The following is a 25,091-nucleotide window of genomic DNA, read 5'->3' on the forward strand; positions in this document are numbered from 1 at the left end:
GAACCTGATTTCTCAAAAGGGGACACTGTGAAAAATACAATGACAGGAATAAATTATATGCATTTTTAATTTTAAATAGTCTTTACTCTTGGGCTTTTCTGATGTTTCTAAAAAATTACTCACTTTTTTCCTAATGAACTTTTTCTGAATTTATTTTGAGGGGGGTAGTAATAGATTTTCTTTAAAATTGGAAATAAATAATGTTTGATCTTACTACTTAAATATGTATTACATTTTCCTTTTGTTCTTGGCTAGTAAAGGTAGAGTTGTCAAGGTGAAGAATAAAAATATACTTGTGGGAATAAGGTGAAAGAATCTAATAGACGTTTTATGTAGTGAAATAATAAATGAGAAAATTGTATGTATGTTCTGGATAACTGCTACTTCTTTTATTTTGGGATGACCTCAAAATATCATTCATTAGATAGTAAATTTGTGATGTGATTATCATAATCTTTGAAACATCACAACAGTAAGTTATTAGTCTTCTGGTATCAACCATGCTGTGTCATAATCAAGCTAAGGGTGATTAACTGAGGAGTCAAAATCATGATACCTTTTGAGTATATAATATACTGAAGTTCTTACCTAATATCTAGTCTTAGTATTTGTCTCCCAATATCTGTTAGAGTAATAAAATGCATAAAAAAGGACTATTGTACTGCTTTTGTAAGTGTTAACAACCCTGAAAATAATTTGGAATTTGGAATGTATGGTTATGTGTTCTGTTAGCTCAACAGTGACCTGTTCTGCTTGGGACCTTTAGACCCTGATGTCATATAAGTATTTTAACTGTTTTCGTCTTTTGTTTTGTCCTTACAAGCTGAGATTGCTGATGGGCAAGATTTGGGAGAGGAGGTGGAGTAGTGGAAAGTGTGCATTTGGAGTCTGGAGCTATGGTTCAAGGAAAAGTACACAAATGAGAGCTTTGTACCTTGCCACATTTATTTCAAATGCTGTGACATAAGGCAATATTGTACCTTAATGGTATCTCACAGATACTTCCATTTGAAATGCTTTTATTTATTTATTTATTTATTTATTTATTTATTTATTTATTTACAAGATTAAAGACAAACTAAGTAATAAATGTTTAGTAATAATTTTTTGAAGTGTACTGAAGCCAGATTTAGGGACTTTGAAAGCTGTGGAAGTTAGTGAATTTTCTGTGATTGACAGAAATTCTTTCTGAGGAGCTGTGATGTTTTGGCAACGGCATATTCCGTTTTTATTATATCTGAGTCCTGAGTTCAGAATTTGTAATAGTGAAGAAGTTACTTTGCTTTCACTTTGTTTTCTCTTTTTATAGTTTTATTTTAAAACATTTTATACATACAGTTTTAGAGATTAAAAACAAACTTCCATCTTCTACTACCTTACATGCTGAATGCATGAATATTTCATTTTGAGAGTATAGATTAGGAGATGGTTGTGAGTTTTCTGAAGACTTTGCTGGTGTCTCTTCTACCCTTGCAAATATTTTGCTGTCTGTCACAGAGGAATAGCATTTATATGTCTTGGTGTGGAAGACTGTGCCAATGTGGTATTTGCACGCGTGTGTTAAGGAGGATGTAGGAGTAACTCACGCACGAAGTGGAGTGCCCTGGTATACTACAGGGCTTTGTGTTTAGAGCTGTTAACAAAAGTTACGGACTAAAGTCTTACATTTCAGACACTAATCCAGATAGCTCACTTGTCAGAATAAAGCTAATCCATTCCTTGTTAGAAATGCTGCCTTCAGCATCATGCCTGAGCTCCACAGGGTTCCCTGTGATTGAAAATACAAGACTAGGACGGTTTGACTAGGGGTTCTGAGAGAGGAGGACTAAACACTACTCCTCCCCTTCTTTCTAGAAGTAAAGGGAGTTTAAGGTGATTCACAGTAAATCCAGCTTCCGAATTTCTCATGTTGTGGGGTAAACAGTCGTAAACGAGATCCAGTTTTTGATTTCTGGCAGCTGAAATAAAAACGTCCCAACTTACTGAAGAGAGTGGAAATGAACCTGAAAGAGACGTTAGGGTATATTGACAGTAGGACAAGTCAAATTATTAATCAAGTCTTTATTATCTATGATATTTGTTGGTCTTTTTATTGTTCCATGTCTTGCTGGGATCTGAATGTTTAAATTACACTTATTTAACTGATAGTTTTATATTTTTCTTTTTAATAAACTGTATGTCCTGTGCCAGTTTTAGAGATGAATTTTTTTTTTTTTTTCCAGTAATGTTGAAGTGAAGAGTAAGGTTTATTAATGAAATCGCTCTTTTGGGGACTAGATGCTATAGTTAAAATAAAGAATGAAATAACTATTTCATTGGAGGCTTCTAAAGAAAGCAAGCACATGAGTACAGCTTAAAAATCATGCTATTGCAAACAGGACAAGTGCTTGGGACAATTATTTTTTGTTTGTTTGTTTTTTTGTTTTCTTTTAGTGTGGCATAAGCAGTGTTGTGATGCAGTAGAATATTAGTGCATATTAAATCAAGCGTGTTCTTGATCAAGGATGAACTGAAGCACATACTAGATGCTAAGCAAGGGCAAATGGTCAACACAGCAACTCTTGGAAATGTCACTTTAATATACTCCTCTGTAGATCTCAGGATAAGTTTTGTAAGAATGTGAATTGATGGCATCCCAAAAAAGGTAACGGAAATGTTTTTAGCACTTGCAGAATTTTAGTGATGATAATTCTTGAAAATCTGCATTCAGTTCCTAATGGTTGATGTAAGGAATTCTGCTACCTTTGAACTGGCAAGAGTGGTTCTTGTATAAAGCTTTACAGACGTGTGCAACCTTTCTTCCTCCCCCCAAAAAAAGAGTGCAAACGAAGATCGTTCTTCATGTCATTATTAATGGTTTATTTAACTTTTTTTTTTCCAGTGTATGTACCACAGTTTATTACAGATATGCACTGCAGATTACCTCTTTTCTTTGTCATATAGATCACTTGCTCCTTATTTCTGATATTATAGTATTTTGAGCAGTTTTAGAAAACTATTTGCACATAAAAATACATTTATTTGTCCCTTAATCCACTTTAGAAGTGGGATGGAAAACCGACTCCATCATTTTTGCCCATAAACTTGTCCGTGAATGAGCATTAGATGGCTGCTAAAATTTCTGAACTCTCTTTTAGAAACAGAACTCTGTTTCTGTTTCATCAGAAAATGATGTGAACAGAGCAAATTCAGGACCGATCCTTCTGAAGATAGACTCAATTCTAGAATGTATAGTTGGGGTTTTTTGGTGCAAGTTCATTCGTACAACAAGACAACTGTGGAAAATACACTGCATTTCAGTATATTCAACATTTTTAATAGCACTGAGCACAGAACTACATTGTTTTCCTGGTGAAGGAAAGGTGTGTTGGTGGAGCAGTTCTTTGCTGATATCCAAGATACTCAGGGCAGGCATCTTAAGGGAATTAGCTATGACAACCTGTAAAAAATGCACACTTGCAGTTAGCAGTGTATAGGATAGATGCTTTCAAGATTTGTGCTTATGTTCTCCTTTTTGAGGTTGTTTTTTTGTTTGTTTGTATTTAAAAAAGAATGTACATCTGAGTCTTTGACAGGTTTTACCTGTAAGGCGGTGGGCCATCTAAGGGGTTGCTAAGGAGTTTCTCTGGACCAGCAATCCAGTTTATTTACCTGTAATTAAGAAAGGAGATAAAACACCTTTCTTATTGCGAAGCTGGGATTTCAGACTTTTGGTTAAAGAGCATCCTCACCTGTGATGTCTGTGCCATTATGCGTTCTGAAGTATTAGTTACAGATACCTGGGATAGGAGATAAGCCTGCTTGATTTGCTTACCCCAGATCCCCTGTTGATTCATAATCCACTCATGTGACTCTCCCCAAAGTGCTGGAGTGTTTGTTGTTCTGTATTTTTGTTTGTTTGTTTATGTGTTGTTTGTGTGCTTGTTTGTTTTTTACCTTCTACTTTTTTTCCCATTTTCTTGGCATTTTAGGAGCCATTTTGTTAGGGGACTCATTTTTCAGTTATTCAGAAGGATTAATCTTAGCTGGGAACATCAAATGGGCTCATTAATTCACTCAAATGTGTGAATTCAGTTCCTGGCTTTAATTTGTTCTTAAAGTCTTTGTTCTATCCCTGGGATGATAAGAGTGTTTGGTGGATAATTGCTGCTGGGTATTTAACCTATGTCACTTTGTCGAGTTATGGTGGTGAAGTCCCACAGCCGGTTTTTGATACTCACAGAAGATCAGTAAGTTCTTGGCACTGCACAGGTCCGCCAAGAGTTCTGCTGACAGCAAGAGTTACAGGTAGAAAAGGGGTGTAATAAAGAACGCAAAAGCATTACTTGGAACATATTTAGGACAAATATACATGGAACTCTGGCAAGCCAGCAGCTTTACCTTAACTTATTTTTTTTTGGCCGGACAGGATCAAAAGTCAAATCATAGCTGTGATTCACTGTGGGGTATTTATTTACTTATTACTCATAGAAATGAAACAAGTTTATTGATGATCTTCGGATTTGTATCTGGCTTAGATTAGCATGTTATGTAAGTGATGTGATTGTAAGGGTTAGCTGCTCCAGCTCGTGTGTATTTTTTTTGGTCTGTAGCTCCATTTCTGTAGCTTAGGAAGGTAAGTATTCACTGATGTCTGTTGAATGTATGAGTGTCTGAATTTGTCTCCAAGCAGGCAACAGTTCATTTCTGAAAACTGCCACCACATTTGTGTTAATTTACGGTTGTCTTTACAGTCCTGACAGAAAAAACAATGATTAAATGGCTGAAAGCTCATTTGCTCTTTCAGCCTATGAGGTGTTTCTTTCTGAGGTGGGTGTAGTGCCTGCTGTGCTATTCTCTGTGCTTCTGCCAATGAAAAATACAATAGCAAAGCAGAAAAAAAGTGACGGTTTGGGTTTTTTGTTTGGTTGGGTTGGGATTTTGTGTGTGTGTGTGTCTTTTACTGGTGCAATTTGTTCAGATGTTAATATTATGACTTGACAATAATGCTCATCTCTCAAAGACCCACTTTTTACAGTGAAGTACCCCATTGGATGTAGATGATATATGGTACAGCTTTTATTCAGAACTGAGTTATAGGTAAAACTGCATGTGGTCATGTTTTTTTCCCTGTCCTTTGCATAATAATAAAAACAAAACCAGAGCTGCAATACTGAAGTTATTAGTTTCCTTTAAGGAGAATACTCTGTTTGCACTTAAAACTAATGATCAGTTACAAATGTAGAACTTAACAACAAGCAAAGGACCTCTTACTCCTTTTGTTTTCATTGAGCCTTACTTTAATGCTTTCATTTATCTTGAAATGGGCATTTTCAGTTTTTCATCGCGCAAGGCATTCTGAATAAATGCACACTCACATTATTCAAATATTCACTGAGTGAAATATTTGTGATGACAAATTCAAATAATAAAAGCCTGAGACACAGCTGGATGGTACATTCTAATGTAATTTACCTATTACTGTGCACCCTTTGCTACTTTGTCACAATGGGGTTATTATTTTACCCTCTTACTACTACAAAGAAAATTGCCACCCTTAGGAGATGTAAATACAAAGACAACCTCCACACCTCCTTTCACATGTGAACACAAAAAAGTTAGCAGAAATCTGTCTTCTCCTTTTCATTCTTGGTCTGAAGCCGCTGTTTAGTGTTGCCTGATGTGGAGTTACAACCTCTTTTTTTTTCAGGATCGTGGAATGGCGCAGGACACTACAGTGCCCAAACTGAACTTTGAATATTGGTTGGATAAAGCTATTGAATGGGGTCAGGCCACCACACTGGAATCCCAGAAGGATGTGTGCCTTCACTTGCCCCAGCTCCAGGAGTTTCTGCGTCAGGTTTATGAAACTTTAAAGCACATGGTAAGTGACTTTAAAAGGAAGAGCGATCTGTTTTGGAGATGCACTCAGAAACAATCTGCACCATGTTTAGACAAGAACAGAAGCTAACAGTGGCAAAGAGGTTTGTGCTGTTGACCTGATGTATTGGCTGGATCAGAGACGCAAATTGGGGGAACAGTCACAGGTAATGCAAACAGGAGTGAGCTTCCTGTTTGCCTGATTTATTGTGAAAGGCGCTTTTTCTTCTTGATTGGTTGTTGTCATGTGAGATTTCCTAGCCAGTGCTCTAACCTCTTTAAAAAACTCTTTAAAATAAACAAGAATTTCATTCTGGTTGTCAGGTCATAAATTGGATTATTTAAAGGCCGTAACATGCAAAACTGTAACTGATCCTTTAAATCTTAGAGGGTCTGCTGACACTTTAACCCCAGTGTTGTGGCACAGGTAGTGAATTCTAGCAGCATGGTCAGATCATTGGCTCATGCTGCTGGCTGTTCTGTTTAGTAATTTACTTGTTGTCTGCACTCACTAGAGTAAGTTTAGTTGTTTATGTGTTTAATTATGTACATGTTTTTCTGAGCATGGCTTTTTCAGTTTATGTATTCAGCGTAATTAGCTGTAGAAATATTGCATTATGGCAGGAGGCTGACATCTTATGGACAGCTTATTTTAAAATATTCTTATCTGAAGATGGCAGAGTGTTTTGTTTGTTTTCTGAACTGAATGTAACTTTTAAATAAAATATTTTGGGGGAGCCTTGTGTTTTCCTATATTTATATATCTTAAGAGGGATGAAAAAAAAAAAGTGTATTTTTAATGTTGCTACTTCAAGTAATCTGAGGCTTGGCCTGAAATGGGCCTTGTGAATATGGCCCCAGAAAGTCTATGGCTAGCCCCAAATGTGAGACAAATGTAAGGAATTTATTGCAGCAGCAGGAGATGGTTATCGTTCCTGCTGCTTACATGGTATCTCAGCACAGCACCACTTTTAAAAGCCTTCGTTTATTAGATAGTAAAGCTACAAAAATGGAAAAATAAGACTGATTACACAGGACTGTATATAAACTACATTGTGTCCTACTTTTATAGTGAAGCTGCTTTCTATTTGGTTAAAATTTAAATTGCAGCTTGTTACTGGCTAGTCATGACATAAGTTAATTTAAAGAAAGCAAGTGAAGGTAACAGAAGTATACTTAGGTTTATGCCATAATAAGTATTTATTTCTTGAGAAACTCTGTGAGAAAGTATATTAACACAGTGAAGATCAACAAAAATGTAGTTTATTTGTGCTTTCATTATAATGAAATCTTGGTTACTAATACTGTTTTCTGATTTCTGGATGTGAGGCAAATGAATAAATTTTCTACCATAATTAAGTGTCAGGTGAGGAAATTACTTAAGCTTTAAGTTATTTGAATGATGATAGAATAGCCAGTTTCAGGAAGGTCTGCTTCTATTACATACTTGTAGGTGTTTTGCTTCCAGAGCATTTCAAAGCAAAACCATTGGAATTGTAATGCACAACAATATGTATTATTAACAGTTCTCGTAACCTACTTCTGATGTGCGGTATATTTATTATCTTTTTGTTTGTTTTTATGTTTTAACAGGATTCAATTACAGCAATCCAGCAATTCCCTCTAATTGGCCAGCTTCTAGGAAGGCTTTGTTGGAATCCTTTTGTTATAGGATATGGTAGGAACATGTAATGATATTTCTGTAGCAGTTCCATAAACTTTATTCTATGGGAATTGGGAAGATAGAACTTAGTCTGTACTTCAATTTTTTCAATAAAAACATAGAATTTTTTTTGGCTTAAGTGAGATGAAAAGGTAAGCCAAGTTGCCTTAAGTATGTGGCATTGAGGAATCTTAAATTTACTTTCGGAGCTGATTAATTTCATGGCTTGGTTATAGAATCTCAACTTGGGAGCAGTAGATTTTAAACCCAGTGAATGTTCATATGTTTAATGATTTCCATTTTTATTATTTTCTTTCTGTATTAATTAATTTTTTTCTAGTTACTCAAAATGTAAATAATCTAGCGTTTCAGATTAATTTAAACAGAAGTTTCTTCTAGTTATCCATCAGAATATCCTACTATATACGCTCATATAGAAGAATCCATTTTTCTGATACTTTTTTTTTGTTTATTAGTGTAAAGTGCTACTAAGTTATGGTTGTGTTTGTTTTTATTGAGTTTACTCGGAATGTGCATTTTCTCTGTCTTGCAAACTAGTGAAAATGCAGATAGAATCAAAAGCAAAACACTGAAGTGATGACATGGGAAAAAAAACATGAAAAAACAGAAGCCTCTTATTGGTAGTGTATATGTGTGTAGGTGTGAATAAAGAAAATAAATTGGGGACAGGAAAACAGCTGGGAGGTAGGTGAGACTACCTGTGCTACCTCATGAGCAGTTCCAGTACATTTTTCTGGAACTGATATGTTGATACGTTGATAAATAACTCGGGATCTGCTTTTAAGCAGAAAACTAATTCTGAGTTTCTATGTGAGCACCTTAAAATAATATTTTTCCAGTCTTCTGATAATACTACAACTCAAAAAAAAAGTCATATTTTGTCACTTCTGTTTTATGCTTTCTTTTGGGAAAATACAGGAAAGCACTATTTTTGTGTTGAGCTGGAAGGGCTTATTAAGTCAAGCACAGCATTAGGCTGAAGTGATCACATCTTCTAGTTTGGCTTCATCTTCTATGGCAGAATGAACTTGCCTGCAGAACATGTAGTAGATGTGTATTATATCAGCAATTCCCCTCTGAAAGGAAAATTTGGGAAGGAATCATAGATTTAAACATAGATCAGTTTTGTGGTGCAGCAAATGTGTGCTTTTTTGTGGCACCTTTTGAGAAAGGCCTTTTCATACTTTATAGACTTATTTTTACAGTCCACATGTTCCCAGTTTTTGAGATAGTTGATAATAACTGTTGATGTTTACAGTTACACAAGTGCTTTTCTTCTAAGTTTTTGTTTGGAATATACAAGTCCTTAGACTGTCAGTCTTTCTGAGCAGACAATATATTGTGGTATAGAAAGTAAGTTAATCTATATTTTTCATCAAAGTTGAAAGCCATCTGTTTCTGCTTTTGACTCCTTTTCATAGCAATCCCAGCAATACATTCTTGGTTTCCCTTACTTTTTTCCCCTCAGCATTTTCTAAAGCAAGAAAAGAAGTATTTCTGCAAGTTGTTCATTACCTCTGAAGGCTGCAAGAGAGTGAAGTTTTACTACAGGGTGGTTTGGTTTTTGTATCAAAATATCAGCAAGCCAATTCAGAGAACTTCACTTGCTCAAAATGGTATCCTTCACTTCAAAGCTTAAAGATGAGTCAAGGAGATTTTCTGACATCAGTAGACCTGAAGTTATCTACTTATACATTCCCACCACTTCCTTTCTTCTCAGCCACCTGAGTGCTCTTTGGACTGTTGGCTTTTTAGATTCAGCAGATTTTCATTTTGTTTGGCACTAGTTCTGAAGATATTCTTTAAGATAGTGTTGGCTATAGCAGATGCTGACTCTCAAGTGGGTTTCATGTAATTTCTCATTTGGATAAATAGCTCATTCAGGCATGTGTCTGAGACCAGGCCACCCTCACAGTAGAAGGAGCTGATTCTGTTCAATTCAGTCTTTCATACTAATAAATGGAGGAGGAAAAACACTATACTTCTGCATCATGTCCAAACCACAATACCTATCACCTTCGATGAATGTCTGTTGGTGCTGGAAGCTGACATGGCTGACCACTCAGTGCAGGAAGTGTGGTCTCCAAGGGAAAATAATCTCCTCATAAACACTCCTGGGCGGGAGGTGACCAAGTTAGTCTTATTTAGAATGCTAATGGGAAGGAAGCACGACCAAAGAAAATCTCATGGCTGTACTTGTGGTTCTAAACCACAAGGGGTACATGAGGAATTCAGCCTTGGTAAGGAATTCCAATGTTTTTTTTGTGGGTTGGGGGATTATCTTCTCGGTAGGACCCTCCTGGTTTGAGTTTTGAGTGCAAATGTCTTGAATCCTAAACTAATACTATAAATGCTGGGGAATTTCTTGGTGGCTCTGTATGTCAGTGTATGTGTGTGAGCATGCATGCTTACGTATTTACACAGAAAGTTCAGTTTAGCTAATCAACATTTTCTGATATACTTCAATAAAATTTTACAACAAGCTCTAAAAGAATATTTCTGGATGTAAGATTAGGGTTTTCTTATTGGTTCCTTGCATCTGGCCCCATTCATGACAGGCTATTTATAAACTAACTGTATCATGTGATAATTGAGACCACACTGTGTTGTAAGAAAAACATTGCATTTTTTTTTTTTTATGTGAGACTGACAGGGAAGAAGTGCAATCTGATTCATCATAAAGGTTTGGGCTTTTATTTGTTTGTTTTTCTTTTTTTCTTTTTTTTGAATGAAACAGCTTCCACGCTGTCTTAAATTTCCTACAGAAAATTTTCATTCCTTTAGCTGGAGTTACAACATTAACCTACTTAAGAAGTCCACTGCATAACTGGTTACCTTTTTTTGGATATAATTTCCAATTTCAGGTTACTAATTTTGTTCCTCTGGAGGTATTTAGTATTTATTTGGGTAGTGAGCATTCCTTCATGCCATAATAAGATCAGTGGCTTCGTCCGTATCCTGGTAGTGGTTTCCAGTGCATACCATGATGGTATGTTTTCCATGGGGATCACAGTTACTAGAGAAATGGAAGGAAAAAACCCATCAGTAAGATTTCTGTGGCTCTCTGTGTTTGATCTTTTGATGTGGTTATCTTTTGCAGCTGACATAATTACTCTAAGATCTGTCTCCCCTTATTCTTAATCTTCCAATCTTTCATCCCCAGTTCCAAAACAGTTGTGAAAAGAAAGCAGTGAACCTGAGAGTGGCCCTCAGTGGCCCTTACTTCAGCAAGAGGACTGTATAGTCCCTTTTCCTTCTTTTCACACATCTACAGGAGGCTTCTTCTGTTTTGGTTGTAATTTTGACTGGGAGAATTGTGAAGTTGTACAAATCTCTTGGGTTTTTTTTGGAACTGTTAGCATAATTACAGCACCAATACAAATTGGTTTCACTTAGGTTGAGATTTGAATGTAAATGCACTATGCTGGCCAAGTGTGCCAGTATATCATTTATTCAACCTTTGTTTTCATCATTCTAGCTTTCATCACACTGACTTACATTTCTGACCAGCAACAATATATGCAATTTGTTTTTTACCAAACAGTGAGTCATCATGTATAGCAAGACTTCTACTCACCCAGAAATCTAATGAAGCAGTTACATGCATTTTTTCGGCTCTTTCCTTTGTTTCTTTAGGTCAAAAGAAAACATAACTTAAATAAAATGACTTCATGGCATACAGTAGATGTACTGTATAAATAGGATGAGTCAAAAGAAGGAACACTTGAATTATGTATTCTTTGTTCAGGATAGGCAATTTGGATGTGATTTTCCATCCCCCACCCCCATCTCTTTCTGTGTAGTCTGGCTTTTTAAAAATACAATTAATATAATTGAAAATTATCTAAAAAGCCAGATTTTATAAAGAGATAATATCTTCGTACTAGTAATAAATAATGTTGAAAATCTCAATCTTCCAAGAAGAAAATGGTTCTCAATTAGTCATTTAAAGACATAAAACAGTATTTGTTTATTTTTCCTCCCATGTAATTTCATGTCAGAGTTTAGGTGAAATGGTTTTTGGAGGAGACAGAGTTACCTCAGTGCTGATGTCTGAATGCTAGCTGAATATAGTTACAATCAGAGTATAAGGATACTTTGAATTACTGCTGAGCAGTATGCAAGATGTCTCCTTGAACTTCAATCAAGGAGACAACAACCTAGGAAACTATTAACCTCGTAAAAATCCATATTAAAAAAATCTCCAAACACACAATAGGAAAATATCCCAAACTGTAGTTAGTTAAATGTGTATGTTTGAGAAACTGTTTCTGTGCAGAGATGTTAGTCAGTGGGAGGCCAGCAATGGCCTACAGGCTTGTTGGACATTTATTGATGAATACTGGTTTAAATCAGTATTAACTTTTCTGATTACCTGGTGAAAATAAAGGCATTACTTAGCAGAGCTTTTATTTTTAATTTAGGCTTTGCCAACAAAACACTTCTAAATAATACTGTTTATTACATCCTGGATAACAAATACACAGAAAACAAAAGAAATCACGTGTTGAGCTCGGTAATCAAACTGTATCCTAATATAATTTCTAAACCTCACGTTGTATTGCTCGTTTGTATTATTTTAACCAACAATAATATTGCTTACTTAGTGAATATTTTATCAAAACTGCAGTGCTACATCCAATTTTCATAACTTTTATTACAATCATGGAGTTTTGTTCTGGGATGAAATTCATTGTAGAGGCTCTTAGTATCTGCCAAAGGACTTTTTTTTTAAAAAAAAAGCCTATTGAAAATAGTTGTGGGAAACAATAATGAGTTAAATGGCTCTTGAACTGCTTACTCTAAATAATCAGCTCTTATATGATAATATCTGTGCAGCTGAGCAGTGATAGTGTTGCTCAGTATAGTAGGATTTTAAAGGCGGCAGCTCATTTCCAACAGTGGGTTAGAACTAAGTAAGACCTGATCTGATCCTGAACAGAAAATCGGAACATGATTTTTTTCCATCAGCATTTAGCTATTCTGCTCTCTGCAGAAATGTAATTTTCCTGAAGCATGGAGAATCTTAATATATCCTTACAGAAAACTTGACGTTGTGCAATTTTTTTAATGAAGAGTTTCATACTTCAAAAACTTAACTTTTTCAGAAGTGAGCATTTTTCAGTTGTGCAAGCATTGGACACAATTTAATAACTATTTTACTGCTGTTGATTACTGTTTATTAATAATGATATTATTTAGATACTGAATTGAAAGTTCCTTGATGATAGCTTCACGCACTATGTACATGTATCACTAGGTCATGTGTGTTTCTTAAGACCATGTAAGTATTTATAGACTTTGAGCTCTTTGATAAATTGCAATTTGATAAATTAAATTGGTATTAAAGGAAATGATCACACAAGAACTACATATGAATAACATTAGATGTGTGGTGTGAATCTGGTAGAATAGAAGCATTATGAGTGGAGACTGATATTTAGGGCTTTGGTTTCGTGGATGGATAGGGATTGTTGTGTGTAATTCTGTCTGTGTTTTCATTTTTTTTTTCTCTAACTGTATCCTGTTTGCTTTTTTCCCTGCAGATGAAAGCCAGAAGACTCTGATGTGGTGCTTATGTTGTCTATACAGCAGTGAACCGCAGAACCCTGTGGAATTGAAGGCCAACAGCTGGATACGGGTAAGTGAATTAATCCTTCCCAGGACTGCTTTGAATTAAACAGATTATTTAAAAGTGCTACATCTATGGCATAGAGACACTGTCATTTAAGAAACTGCTCCAAACACAAGTTGCATACATATTGTGTTGACGTGTATATCACTCTAATTATAACACAGTCAGTGCTACTCTGTCATTTTGAATAGCAAAAAGATGTGGCATTTTAAAGTGGGTAGTTTTGATGGCTTTTAACCTAGTAGATTCACCAGCTCTAGTAACTGTTAATAGTGAGCAATGACCACGAATCAGAAGGGAAGCAAGTGATATTAAAAAAAAAAAGAACCATTCAATGAGGATAAAATAAATAACCTGGAGAGATGCCATAGTTTGTTTTGAAAACAGCTTAAATTTGCTCATTAATTTTATTCTTTTTTGTTTTTTTTAATCTCTTGCCTATGAAGATTTTAATTGTATCCAAACTTTCTTCAAAGGGAGAGGGGAGGGGTAGTGCTAGTGTGTGGATTTATATTTAGAGACGTAAGGAATAATGAATCCTTAACTTTAATCCCAAATTTAGGGTTTTACATGGCACATGTGTTCATATTTTATATATTTCCAGACTGAACTAGCAAAGCACATCAGTATGTAAATAACTTGCGGCACATTGACGCTTAATGCTTTACATTGCTGGATATCATTTTCAGGGTGCAGTGTTGCTGATTTTACGTCCTTGCATTCTCTATTGGTCTGTATCAAAATATGGTTAAAAATATTAATCGAATTGTTAATGTGGGTTTTAAAAATTTCTTATAGTCCTCATAACTGGTGAGCGTGTAGCAGCCTGATCACTATTTATGTATGTACATGTTGCTAAAGCTGAAGGTACTTCTAGGCTTCTCAAAGTAGTTAATTTCTTACTTATTGGTTGACTTTGTGCATGTCAGTTTATGCAGGTATGCGTGTAATACTAGGATGTACAAATTATTATGAATAGGTAATGATACTGCAGATGTTTATATTGTTAAATAACTGTATTTAACATATTTGTGTAGTATTGTTGATTTAGGTGCAGTAATTCTCAGCAGTAAGTTCTCACATACTTTCAGATGACCTTGGGTGCCTGTATGTACCTATTTGGTGGGTGGTACCATATGCCATGAAATTCTCAACAACTTAATACTAAGTAAAATAAGCCTTTTTTTCTTCCTGCCTTTAAGTTTTTTCAAGAGGCTTTTCCTGAGGCTTGTATGCTTGAAATTCACAGTGTGGCAATGCTTGAATGCCAAAGTAGAGTGAGGCAAAAATAAATTCCACCTTTTCTAATGTAGTCTTGCTGGTTGAAACCTCTGCAGTAGTTTGAACTTACCTCAGCCTTTTTGTAATATTATGGGAGCTCTTTACAGCAGCAATACACAGTTGCACACTATGGAAAAGATGGCCAAAAGTCTAAAATATATGATTGAAACAGATTCTTGGGGTGAGGAAGGTAGTTTTGTGACTACATGATGTAAAGAGAATTGAAATCCAGAAAGTAATTCTAAATAATGCTCTGAAATTTGAATACTACTTAAAAGGTTTTTAATATCATGGAAAACTTGCCTGTACTTTGAATGAAGTGTTACATTATCTAAGGTATTTAAGCTCTCCCTAGAGGGTAGGGATGGAAAGCCATCCACGACCACACAGAACAGGACTCTGTGTCGGGTCCATATACACTGACACAGGAGCCATGGAAAAGGGTTTATGTACCGGAACTGCTGATCAGCTTCTGGGGAAGTGACCTTCATGGCAGCCTGGTGCTTTGGCAACTGAGAGTTAATTCCATCTCCTCCATTTAATTCTTCAGCATATGCTGAGGAGGAAGGCTCAGTTTTTAAAAAGGTAAAGTAGTTCACTGCGTAAGCCAGCATACATCATTGGGACCTCAGTGTGTACATTTAGTTGATGATAGAACAAAGAAAATATAAAAAAGCAAAGCAAACCAATCAAACAACCAAACAAAAAACCTCACCCAAACAACAAAAAAATGATGAGGACTGTGTAATGGAGATAAACAGTTAATAGTAAGTGGGTAAAGTTGCCTAATTTTAACAAGAACATTTTTTTTAAAGATTGCTTCCTTGTGTTGTGGGTTTTAAATGTGGCATTCATGAAAGATTTCCTCCCAAAATGCCAAGTTATATCTGATTGGAAAATGATATTATTTAGTCAGGTTGGTGGTGAATATTCTTCCTTCCTTTTTTTTTTTATAGCTATGTACGTTGACTATTAATTTACATGCTGCTTTTTGTCATGGCAAGCAAGTTCCTGAAGAGCAGTTTGTGGCCTCTCGGTGCTTCTTTGACAAAGGTTGTTGAGAGGAAGACTGATCTCAAGTCTTTTGTTTCAGCTACTAAAGTGCATTTTCAAAGTAGCAAAAAATGTATTTGAGGCTTGCTTACTCCTGAACTTTCCTGCTATTGTAATAGAAAAGCTGTGTTATTTTTAATGACAACAAGGGTAGCTACCCACTTTAACCACACTATTAGTAAGTTTCAGAAAACAAGATCTTGCAGATCTGTAAGTCCTCTGAAATAATCAAGTGAGCAAAAAAATGCCTTAAAGTTTAATTTAAAAGTGCAGTGTCGACTACAGTGTTTTTAGGATCAGATGCTGTTTAAAATGGTAGATTTTTTTTTTTTTTTTAATTATTTTGAATTTTAGTGCTGGGATCTAGGTTCCACAGGTCTCCTATACAGCTAGGTGCAGTGTAGGAGGCCAAGATACATGCTGCCACACATTTCTCAGTGGTGAAGTCAATCATGACCTGGTGAAACCAGTCTCTCAGAAAGCAGGTGATTTGGTTTCTCCAGCTGGCCTTCTCTGAGCAGAGAGTTTTGGCAACTTGGAGCAACTAGAGAGCTTTTCTGAAGTAGGTTTCCATGTTATTGACTTGGTCACATCTCTTCCTCTACTCTCAGTTTATAAACTGTGTTTATGAATTGCTTATGGCTTTGGAATTCGTTTCAAATACTGCTTTTGTTGTATTGTTTTGGAAGGTCATACATACTTTTCAGAGTGTTATAGCACGTCACTTTTCAAATTGGAACAGTTAATAGCCCCCTTTTTATTTCTTTAAATTATTGTTATTTTTTTAAATATAAGATAGGGGTTTTTTTATACTTTAGTTTCCCTCAAAGGTGTACAAAGGATCAAGACAGTGTATACATACAGCTTAAACAAGGGTGGAAGGCCCATCAGCCTTGGTACATGTTTGTAGAGGTGGTTTTTGGGCTTGGCCAAATTTTTATTTCTGGAACTGTGTAGTGTTTTTAAGTATCAGTATCCTGTGCAAAGCCACATCATATTAATGACTGCAAAAGTAATAGGTGTTCTTTGTAAGAGTAATTTTTAATGGCACTGGAATTGTAAAATTATTGTATTTTTGTTATATTTTCCAAAAATATCTAATTAATCTCATATGAAATCTTATGGAAGGTAAAACATACATGTTTTCTCCTACCAGTGTTGTTCTGGGTAATTTTCGAACTGAGGATGGTATGATGTTAAATCAATGTAAAGATTTCAATTCAGAAAGTTTTTATTCCATCAGTGAGTCTCTAGTTCCTCAATAGAACTGTGTAAAAACCATGTTCCTATGAAAATACTAAAACTGATTTTAAGGAAAGCCTCTACAACTCTGACTCATCTATTAATAATTTGTGAATGTTACTGAGATATTTTTGCTGGAGGTCAAGATTTTGAATTATGGTCTGCAGACCTTTCCTCCTCCTCTTTGAGTTTAACTTCTCAGTTTTCTGCTGGGCTAAGCAATGTTGATGGAAAGGTGGTGGACACCACTTATTTCCGAATGTATGCAGTGGAAAGCAGAGACCATATTATTATTATTTCCTTTCGACAGTGTCAGCACTCAATGAACAAAGTTCACCACTTGAGAGTAACTCTTTGAGAATACAAATGTAGTCTTTTCAGGTAAAGGATTTACGTTTTGCCAAATTTAGTGTTTGCATTAAAACTGCTGCATTTGCTTGCTGAAGTTTCTCTGCTTTTTAGGGAAATAGGAGGTATAGCAGAGCTTTAATGTCCTCTTGTTACTTTTTGAATAGCAAATGTGTTTGAAAACCATTAGTTTAATATGGTATGTATTTAGTAGAACCCCTGTTTGTATAACAAAGCTCCAGTGTTTCTGGTAAAAAGGATCTTGTTTGTAGGCTTATTTTTTGCTTTCTTTTTTTTCTTTTTAAAGAAGAATGAGTTATAAATCTGAAAACACAGTGTCAAACCCTTTTGTCTTGGATCTTGCCCTTTATTATTGTTACACTTGTATCCTATGGAGGACACATTAAAACATCTGAATGGAAGTCTTATTTTCCAGTAGAATCCTTCACATTGGCAGCCTTTTGATGTGCCTTGAAGTTGTATGTGTTTGGACTGAATTTGATGGAATTCTGTCTGTTGTATTGGATTGCATTCAAGTGTTATGCAACGGATGGCTACTTCTTAAATAGGCCAGATTAAGAAACTTACTGCCAATAAAGGACAGGATGTTTGAGATTTTTTAGTGATGTTCTCTGGATGACCCTTTTTTTTTTTATGATTGTCTTGACTTTTTAATTAAACTATAATTTTAAATGAGTTGGTTCAGTTAATGAAGCACTGACCTTTGACCCCTACTTCTGAATCTGTCCCAGAATTTTCAGCAAAATGGGTTTTTGAGACTTCTGCATTCTCTTTAGCAATATATCTAAGACTGTTACGAATTAACATTGAAAGGATGGTCTCTCAGTGAAAGTTCAAAATGGAAATGTTTATGATTTACTTCCTGGGACAGAGACACCTGTGTTGAAATGCTGAGTTACTTCTCACTGTAAACTTGCACTTGTGTGTGGTCTTCCTTTCATCCTTAAGATGCGTGCTGCTTTGCTTGTATCTTGGATCATCCAGCTATCTTATCAGGTGTTACCATACTTGTCATTCTTTGTAGTTTAATTCATTGACATGTATGTGGTTAGGCAAGAATATTCAGGAACAGAAGAAAAACTACACTGTTATAAAACCAGGAGCTTAGCAATTGAAATATCTTAAAATTTTAGAATTCAAGTGAACTTACTATTTTGTCTGTCAAGGAAGAGTTGGTCATTGATTTACTGAGGAAGTCTCTTACAGATTGAAATAGAAGAGTTACAAGAAAGAAATTACAAAGTTACATTGATGGAGCTACAGGGAAGCTGTAGAGAATAGCTGAGACAAAAAGTGGAAAGAAGTTGTGTTAGGGAGTGTGAAAAGTGTGTGTGTGCATTCATGTATTTTGGCTTCTATTTGAAATGAGTTACCAAAGCATTTTCTATATTTCACAACGAGGATAGTAAGGCATCACAGGGAATGATGAAGTAACTGAGAGGACTAGATTGTCTTTGTGAAATGCAGGGATTCTCATAATATCTTTAGAAAGTATCCAAAATAGGCTTTACGTTAAATGCAAGATGAAGAAGGGAAGTAGGCTATAATTCTCATTATAGAATCACAGAACAGTTTGGGTTTGAAGGGACCTTCAAAGGTCATCTAGTCCAACACCCCTGCAATGAGCAGGGACATCTTCAGCTACATCGGGTCACTCAGAGTCCTGTCCGACCTGACCTTGAATGTCTCCAGAGATGGGGCATCTACCACCTCGTCCTCACATCTAGCCTGAATCTCTCCTCCTTTGGTTTAAGACCATTACTCCTTGTTGTATCACAACAGGCCCAGCTAAAAAGTCTGTCCCCATCTTTCTTGTAAGACCCCTTTAAATACTGAAAGATCGCAGTAAGGTCTTGAGACTTTAGAATAAGAAAATTGTATTTTCTTCCTGTGTCTGTTTTATGGGAATAAGCTTATTCTGCAGGATATATGGCTTATATGTATTTGTTAAAGTGCGGTATGCTGAGTATGTTAGGAAGAGTTTGGAACTGGACGCAGTTGTTTGCAGTACACGGTAATGACAACTTTGTCCTTACTATGATAGCTATTTACTTGTGAACAGTGATACATATTCTTACATGCCAGTAGATGGCATTCTTCACATTACATACAGGTACCCCTGTTAGCTTTATACTAATATGTACATTTCACAGTGTTCTAATACATAGTCTTCTAAGGGAAAATGAACAATTTCTTTAAATAGTAGTGTCAAGTTTAGAAGCCAGCTTCACTGCTGCCCAGATTGTGTCGCATTAATTTGGGTTTTAGCTCTCTGATGATGCCTGCACTAGTGAGAGTTCTGTGTTAAGGTTCCTGATATTTTTGGCAACAATTCAGGATATTTATTAATAGAAAAATTAACTTCATTATCTTTTTTTTCCTATATGTACAGTGTATGCAGTTGAACTGATTTTTGTCTTTACTTGCCCTCAATTATTCCAGAGATGTGGGAGAATTCTACCTGTGTTTACACTTGTTATGATAATGACTAATTTTTTTTTTTTTTTTTTTTTTTTGTACTTAGTGGCTTTGCATCTGAGGATTTGTTGTATTCATCGCTGTACATGAACAGTTTAGAAAACATTCTTGTTTCTGAAATTATTACAGTGAAAGACTGGCTGTGCAAATAGATTTAGAAGAAAGAATCAGAAAGAAACAACTATTCCTTTCCTCCAGCCACCTCCTTCCCTCGCTGTTATAAAATTACAAATAGCATTCTGAACAGCACAGGTATTTTGTATTTCCCCTCCTCTATTTTTCCCTAGGCAAAACTTACTACACAGTTTCATGGTGACCCATTTATGTACAATCATGTGCTGTAGTTTTAAGGACAAGTCTATTCTGAAAGGTTTTTAGTAAGTCTGTCGTCATATTTCTGGTTTTGCTGCTCATATGTTTTAATTCATTCTGTCACCTTTTTCACTGTTGCTGATTTTGAAAGTTTATTTGCTGTAGTCTTGAGACGCTCCAGACAGTGTCAGGTACAACAAAGTGTCCATTCTTTTGTTTCTGGTACCTTGTTAAGAGTAATAAGCCTTTTGCAGTACGTTAGCACAGCAACTCCAGCAAGTGTATTAAGCTGTGAAAACTTACCCCACTGAATACCAGGAGATGGCACTCTCTGTATTACGTGGCTGCCTGCATGTACAGCGTACAAACACACATACACATGGAAACATGCACTCCCACACACCATTTTAAGTAGTAGGGTAATTTAGATGCTGTTAGGGATTAAGCTAATGGTAATAATGTTGTGGCCTTTTCCTGGTTCTATCTGGATGTGTTTTGTTGGAATGGCAGTATTATGTGGCAGTCTGCCTTTAATTTGTCAAATTTGTCGTGAGGATGACAAATAAAGATGAGTGGTTCCTCTAAAGAAGGATCAAATTGAACCTGACTTCTGCAGCCAACTTAATGGCTATAAAATAATGCTGTTACAGAGTAAGCCCAAACAGGCCAGTCGCTGGAGTTGGTAATGAGAAATAAAAACTGGGAACTAGCTGTTGTGCGTTATACTTTCATGTAAGCTGTTCCGTGTTACACAAGTTTTCCATTCTTAGTTAAAACTATGGCAATTATTAAATAAATATACTTCATTAGAATGGAAACAAACAAAAACAGTCTACCAAATACCCTGCTGCTAATGATTGCCTGGTTGGGAGGTTTTGTGTGCATGCAAGAGATTCTGGATAATTACAGGCTAGTGATCCCTTTTATGACATTATGTTTTTTGTGTTTGTAGATTTTTGGATTAGTCTTATAATTTGTGATTGGTCAGAGCATTGAAGCACTTGCAACTTAGTGTAATATTAGAAGTTTTATTGTTATGCAATGCAATTATTAATGTTCTCATCATTCATGAAAATATTAATCCAGTTTTAAATCTCACATAGGCTCATATACTGTGGACGGGATGGGAAATGCAGATTTTGCTGGCATTTCTAAGTTGGCAAGCCATCAAAGTTAGATCCAAGACAACCAAATATTCTATTTGACTTGTCAGTCAAGGAATAATGAGGAAGTATATTAGCTTTCTGAACAGGAAAAGCTGATTTAAAGAGGTTTCCCAGATAGAGGAAAACATAAAAGATACTGCTTCTCGATTCAATACTTAAAACTGTGCTTACATGGTTTTATTTTTTATTTGTGAAGCTAAATATACATGAGGTTTTTGTTTTAAACTTGGTCTATCCGTTTAATAACGAAGTTGACTAAAAACCAGCAAACATAACTGGATGAATGTAATTGTCACAACAGTAAAACTGAGGGTTCTCCCATTGTTTATTTAAGCAATAAAGGAGCAGAAGTATTTGTACCATGCTAGCTTCTGGGTAGTTCTCAGTTCCCCATATTGTACAAGGAAGTTTAATTACGTAACAAGGGCGGTGACTGTAAAATTGTGTTTTTTCACCTAGTCCACCTCTCTTGATGCACAGTGCATATGCATGCCCTTAGACTAGGTCTCAGGAGCAGAATGAAACAGGTTATCTAAAGGGTACTTCTTTCTAGAGTGTTTTTTCAGTTACATATACTAGCAAAAACTATTCCAGCTGTAGGTAGAACATGTTAAATGCCAACACCTGTATAGCTGAAAGGACATACAAGAGACTCAGATGTACCATTTTGTCAAAGGCAATGGTGTTAAAACGCAGAAAAGTCAGAAGGCAGCTTTCCTCTTTATAATTATCTGAGATAAATGAACTGGTATTTTAAAACCAACTTCAGTTAATTCATCCAGCGGAAGTGGGGGATTTGTTATTTCAGACATGTATGCAAAAGCTGTACACATGTATTGTGTAAAATGAAACATAAAAGAGATGTTTTAGAGAATGCATAAAGAAAATGAAAAGAGCAAATTCTGTAAAACGGTTTGTAAATAAGACTAAGAAAACCCAGTCTTACAAACTTAAGGGTTGTCTCAGACGTGAGAGATCACAGTGCGATCAGGATTGGGAACAAGTGATGAGACACCCATTAGCAGGCGTAGACCTAACTTCTGATGCTTTATATTTGTTCAGCAGCAGTTTGACAATTTGAGTTTTGCCAAAAGCAGACGAAAAAGCTTTTGTCAGTCAAAGCTAAAGCATAGGAGATGGAGGGCTTGTTTGCCAGAAGCAATTAGCAAATCAAATCTGACAGAAAAAAAAAAAAAAGCTGAAGGGGCATGCAGATCTGAAAATACTTGGTGGAACTTAGTAACTGTTGCCAGGAGCTGGGGCAGTGGACAGAAAAAGCCTCAAAACAATAAAGTCTTCCAATTCAGAAAAGTAATAGTCAAAGTGCAGAATACAGCTGAGGAGACCTAAATATTCCATGACTCTTTCCTTTAGGAAAGTCATTCTGAAGTTATTCTGAAGAATGCCTGCGTGGTACATTTGTTGGCCATGTACAAAACCAACCCAAACGAAAACCTTTGAAAGATGACCGGATTAAATATTTGAAAAGAGAATATCTGATAATGACACACAAGGAGAGACATTTCTGGTGGGTCCCAGGTGTTAAACTTGCTGTAACATCAGGACGTAGTAGTTGCTCTTAGAAGAGAGCAAACATTTCCAAATTCAACCCTCACCATAGGGAAAACTGATTTTGTGTCTTTCGCTGTCATTTGGGTTCAGTACAGCAGTCAGTTTGACTCACCAGTTTTAAAAAAAACAAGACATTCTATGAAACTGGAAGAAAATAATAATACCCAAACGCAACAATAAAAGAATATGACCAGATGTTCCAAGCCATATTTGAAAGAAGCAGAACTTCTGAGTTAAATGAAACAAGCAAAAATGCCCTTTCACAGAGGTGACATAGCTGTGGAGAAGTGTATAGCAAGACAGATTGTACTGAGAAAGAGTATCATGTGTGCGGATGGACTGTATAAAGTCTTCAGAATGTAGTTTATGTACTTAATCAAGTGCCTGAACCATCCTTGTGAGTGTATTGTTGTGTGAAACTGTTTAAAAAGCATTCTCTGCAGTTCATGTAAAGAGTGTGAGAAACAGAAGTGGTTAATTTAAGAAACTAATCCTCAGTTCCTGTGACCATCTCTGCAAAAAAACAGAGGTGGTATCCCTCCAGTCGTATCAGTTAAAAAGGAAAATGCTGCTGTTTGTATCATGGGCCTAACAGAAGCAAGAGTAAGAACTCCTACTCTTTCACTGGCCTTGGTTCATGCAGTAAAATGTTGGGGTTATTTTTTGGGGGGAATGCAAGCTTCAGTTGAAATGATAATAAACCCATTGTGGTCATTCAGGAAAGAGGTCTTAGGACAAATTTAGTGATCAAATACTTTTCACCTCTAAATGTAGCATCTGCAAAGATAAATTCAGACATTGGACAGAATTGCTGTTTACTGGAAAATCTAGTAAGCACTTGGAGGCAAAGTGAGGCAAAACTGAGGTGTGGATCAAGTCTTTTAATTCATGTCGAGATCTGAGAGTACTAAAGACAGAGGCTAATTGAAAAGACTTGTTAATGGCAACTTGTGAGGTTGAGTATTGAGAGCATTACATGAGAGAGGAAGTTGAGTGTAGATAAATGGCTACTGTCACTGTGGTGTGAGGGAGGACCAGATGTGGGCTGCTCCATGGGGCACGGGAAGCCAGGACCCACAGGTGCAGCTTTGCCTTTAGCAGGAGCAGTGCAGTTGCACAAGAAGAGCAGAGCAGGTCCAGTGACAGTCATCAGGGTCAGCCATCAGTCCAGCCATCGCCAGACCAGGTTCACAATGACGAGGCAGATCCAAGGTCAAGCTGGGAAGTTGCAGCCATGGGTCAGGCTCCAGAGCAGTGAGGTGCACAGCCAGCCACAGGCATGGTTGCAGCACAGCTCAGACAAGGACCAAAAGCCTTGTTTATCTGTGCTAAAGTGCAGTTCCCAAGTGGAACCAGAAGGACCCAGCTGCTTGCAGCTCTTGCTCACACAGCACTGACAGCTGGCCTTGAGCATCAAACCCCCAGGAAGGAGGGATGAGGAGGATACAACTAGATGCCTGCTCTGCTTGTACAGGTTTTCCTAAGGCTTCTGCATCTGACTGTTGTCAGAGACAGGATACTAACTAGATAGAAGGCTATTTTTATGGTGTTTCTGTTCCTGTGTAATTAAACTTGTCTCATTTCGAACATACCATGTGTGCTAGTTGTCAGAGGTATCATTAGGGAATGTAATTTAAAGCACAAGAATGTAATTTAAAAATACTAGTTCAGAGAGCCATAACAATGTAGTTCTGATTATTACTGTCAGTTTGAGAGGGCAAAGGGGGGATATTGTAGTGCTCTGGTGGTTTCACAGCATCACAGAATGTTAGGGAAGGGACCTCAAAAGATCATCTAGTCCAGTCCCCTCACCGGAGCAGGAACACATAGATGAGCATACACAGGAAGGTGTCCAGGTGGGTTTTGAATGTCTCCAGAGAAGGAGATTCCATAACCCCCCTGGGCAGCCTGTTCCAGTGCTCTGTCACCCTCACTGAGAAGAAGTTTCTTCTCATATTTAAGTGGAACCTCCTGTGTTCCAGTTTGTACCCAGTTTGTTTCTGTGGGACTCATCATGGTGGTTCCTTTAAGACACTGCAAAAATAAATTAATAGAGAAAAATAAAGCTTATTAACAAATTTAAGAATTCTTAATTTTGGCAGAGGTGTTTTAGACTGGTCTCAAATGAATATGACATGAAACAAAGACATCTGTTAAGCGTTATTTCAGAAGTTGAAATTACAAGCCAAGTCAAGTGAGAATCCACTAAGACTGTATAGGCATAGATTTATTTAATTTTTAGAAAAATAAAATTACTTTGATTATTGCTCTATTACCCAGAGATAACCTCTGTATAAAATACTGTATTCTTTAGTTTTTTTCCCTATTCACTCATTTTTAATATCCATAGCATATTCAGTGTATGTACAGCGCTTGATTTACTCTTCTGTGTAGTATATTAGTAAGCCCCAAATAAGAAGGCTGTTTTTGAGCTTTGCCA

The 25,091-nt window shown here is 36.3% G+C and overlaps 1 protein-coding gene across 4 annotated transcripts in view; it reads left to right on the top strand.

Annotated features, from left to right (window-relative positions):
• FANCC (FA complementation group C) overlaps positions 1 to 25,091 on the top strand; it is a 102,543-nt gene that overhangs the window by 32,816 nt on the left and 44,636 nt on the right. For 3 of the 4 annotated variants that reach the window (XM_065045827.1, XM_065045828.1, XM_065045829.1), the window contains 3 exons: positions 5,690 to 5,863; positions 7,453 to 7,537; positions 13,090 to 13,184. In XM_065045827.1, the coding sequence (XP_064901899.1) occupies positions 5,690 to 5,863; positions 7,453 to 7,537; positions 13,090 to 13,184 (354 nt within the window). Of the gene's footprint in view, positions 1 to 1,145; positions 2,645 to 5,689; positions 5,864 to 7,452; positions 7,538 to 13,089; positions 13,185 to 25,091 lie in introns of those variants that run through there. The other variant, XM_021293192.2, reaches the window with a different exon arrangement.

The sequence above is a fragment of the Columba livia genome, chromosome Z, assembly GCF_036013475.1.
Source record: "Columba livia isolate bColLiv1 breed racing homer chromosome Z, bColLiv1.pat.W.v2, whole genome shotgun sequence".
Classification (NCBI taxonomy): domain Eukaryota; kingdom Metazoa; phylum Chordata; class Aves; order Columbiformes; family Columbidae; genus Columba; species Columba livia.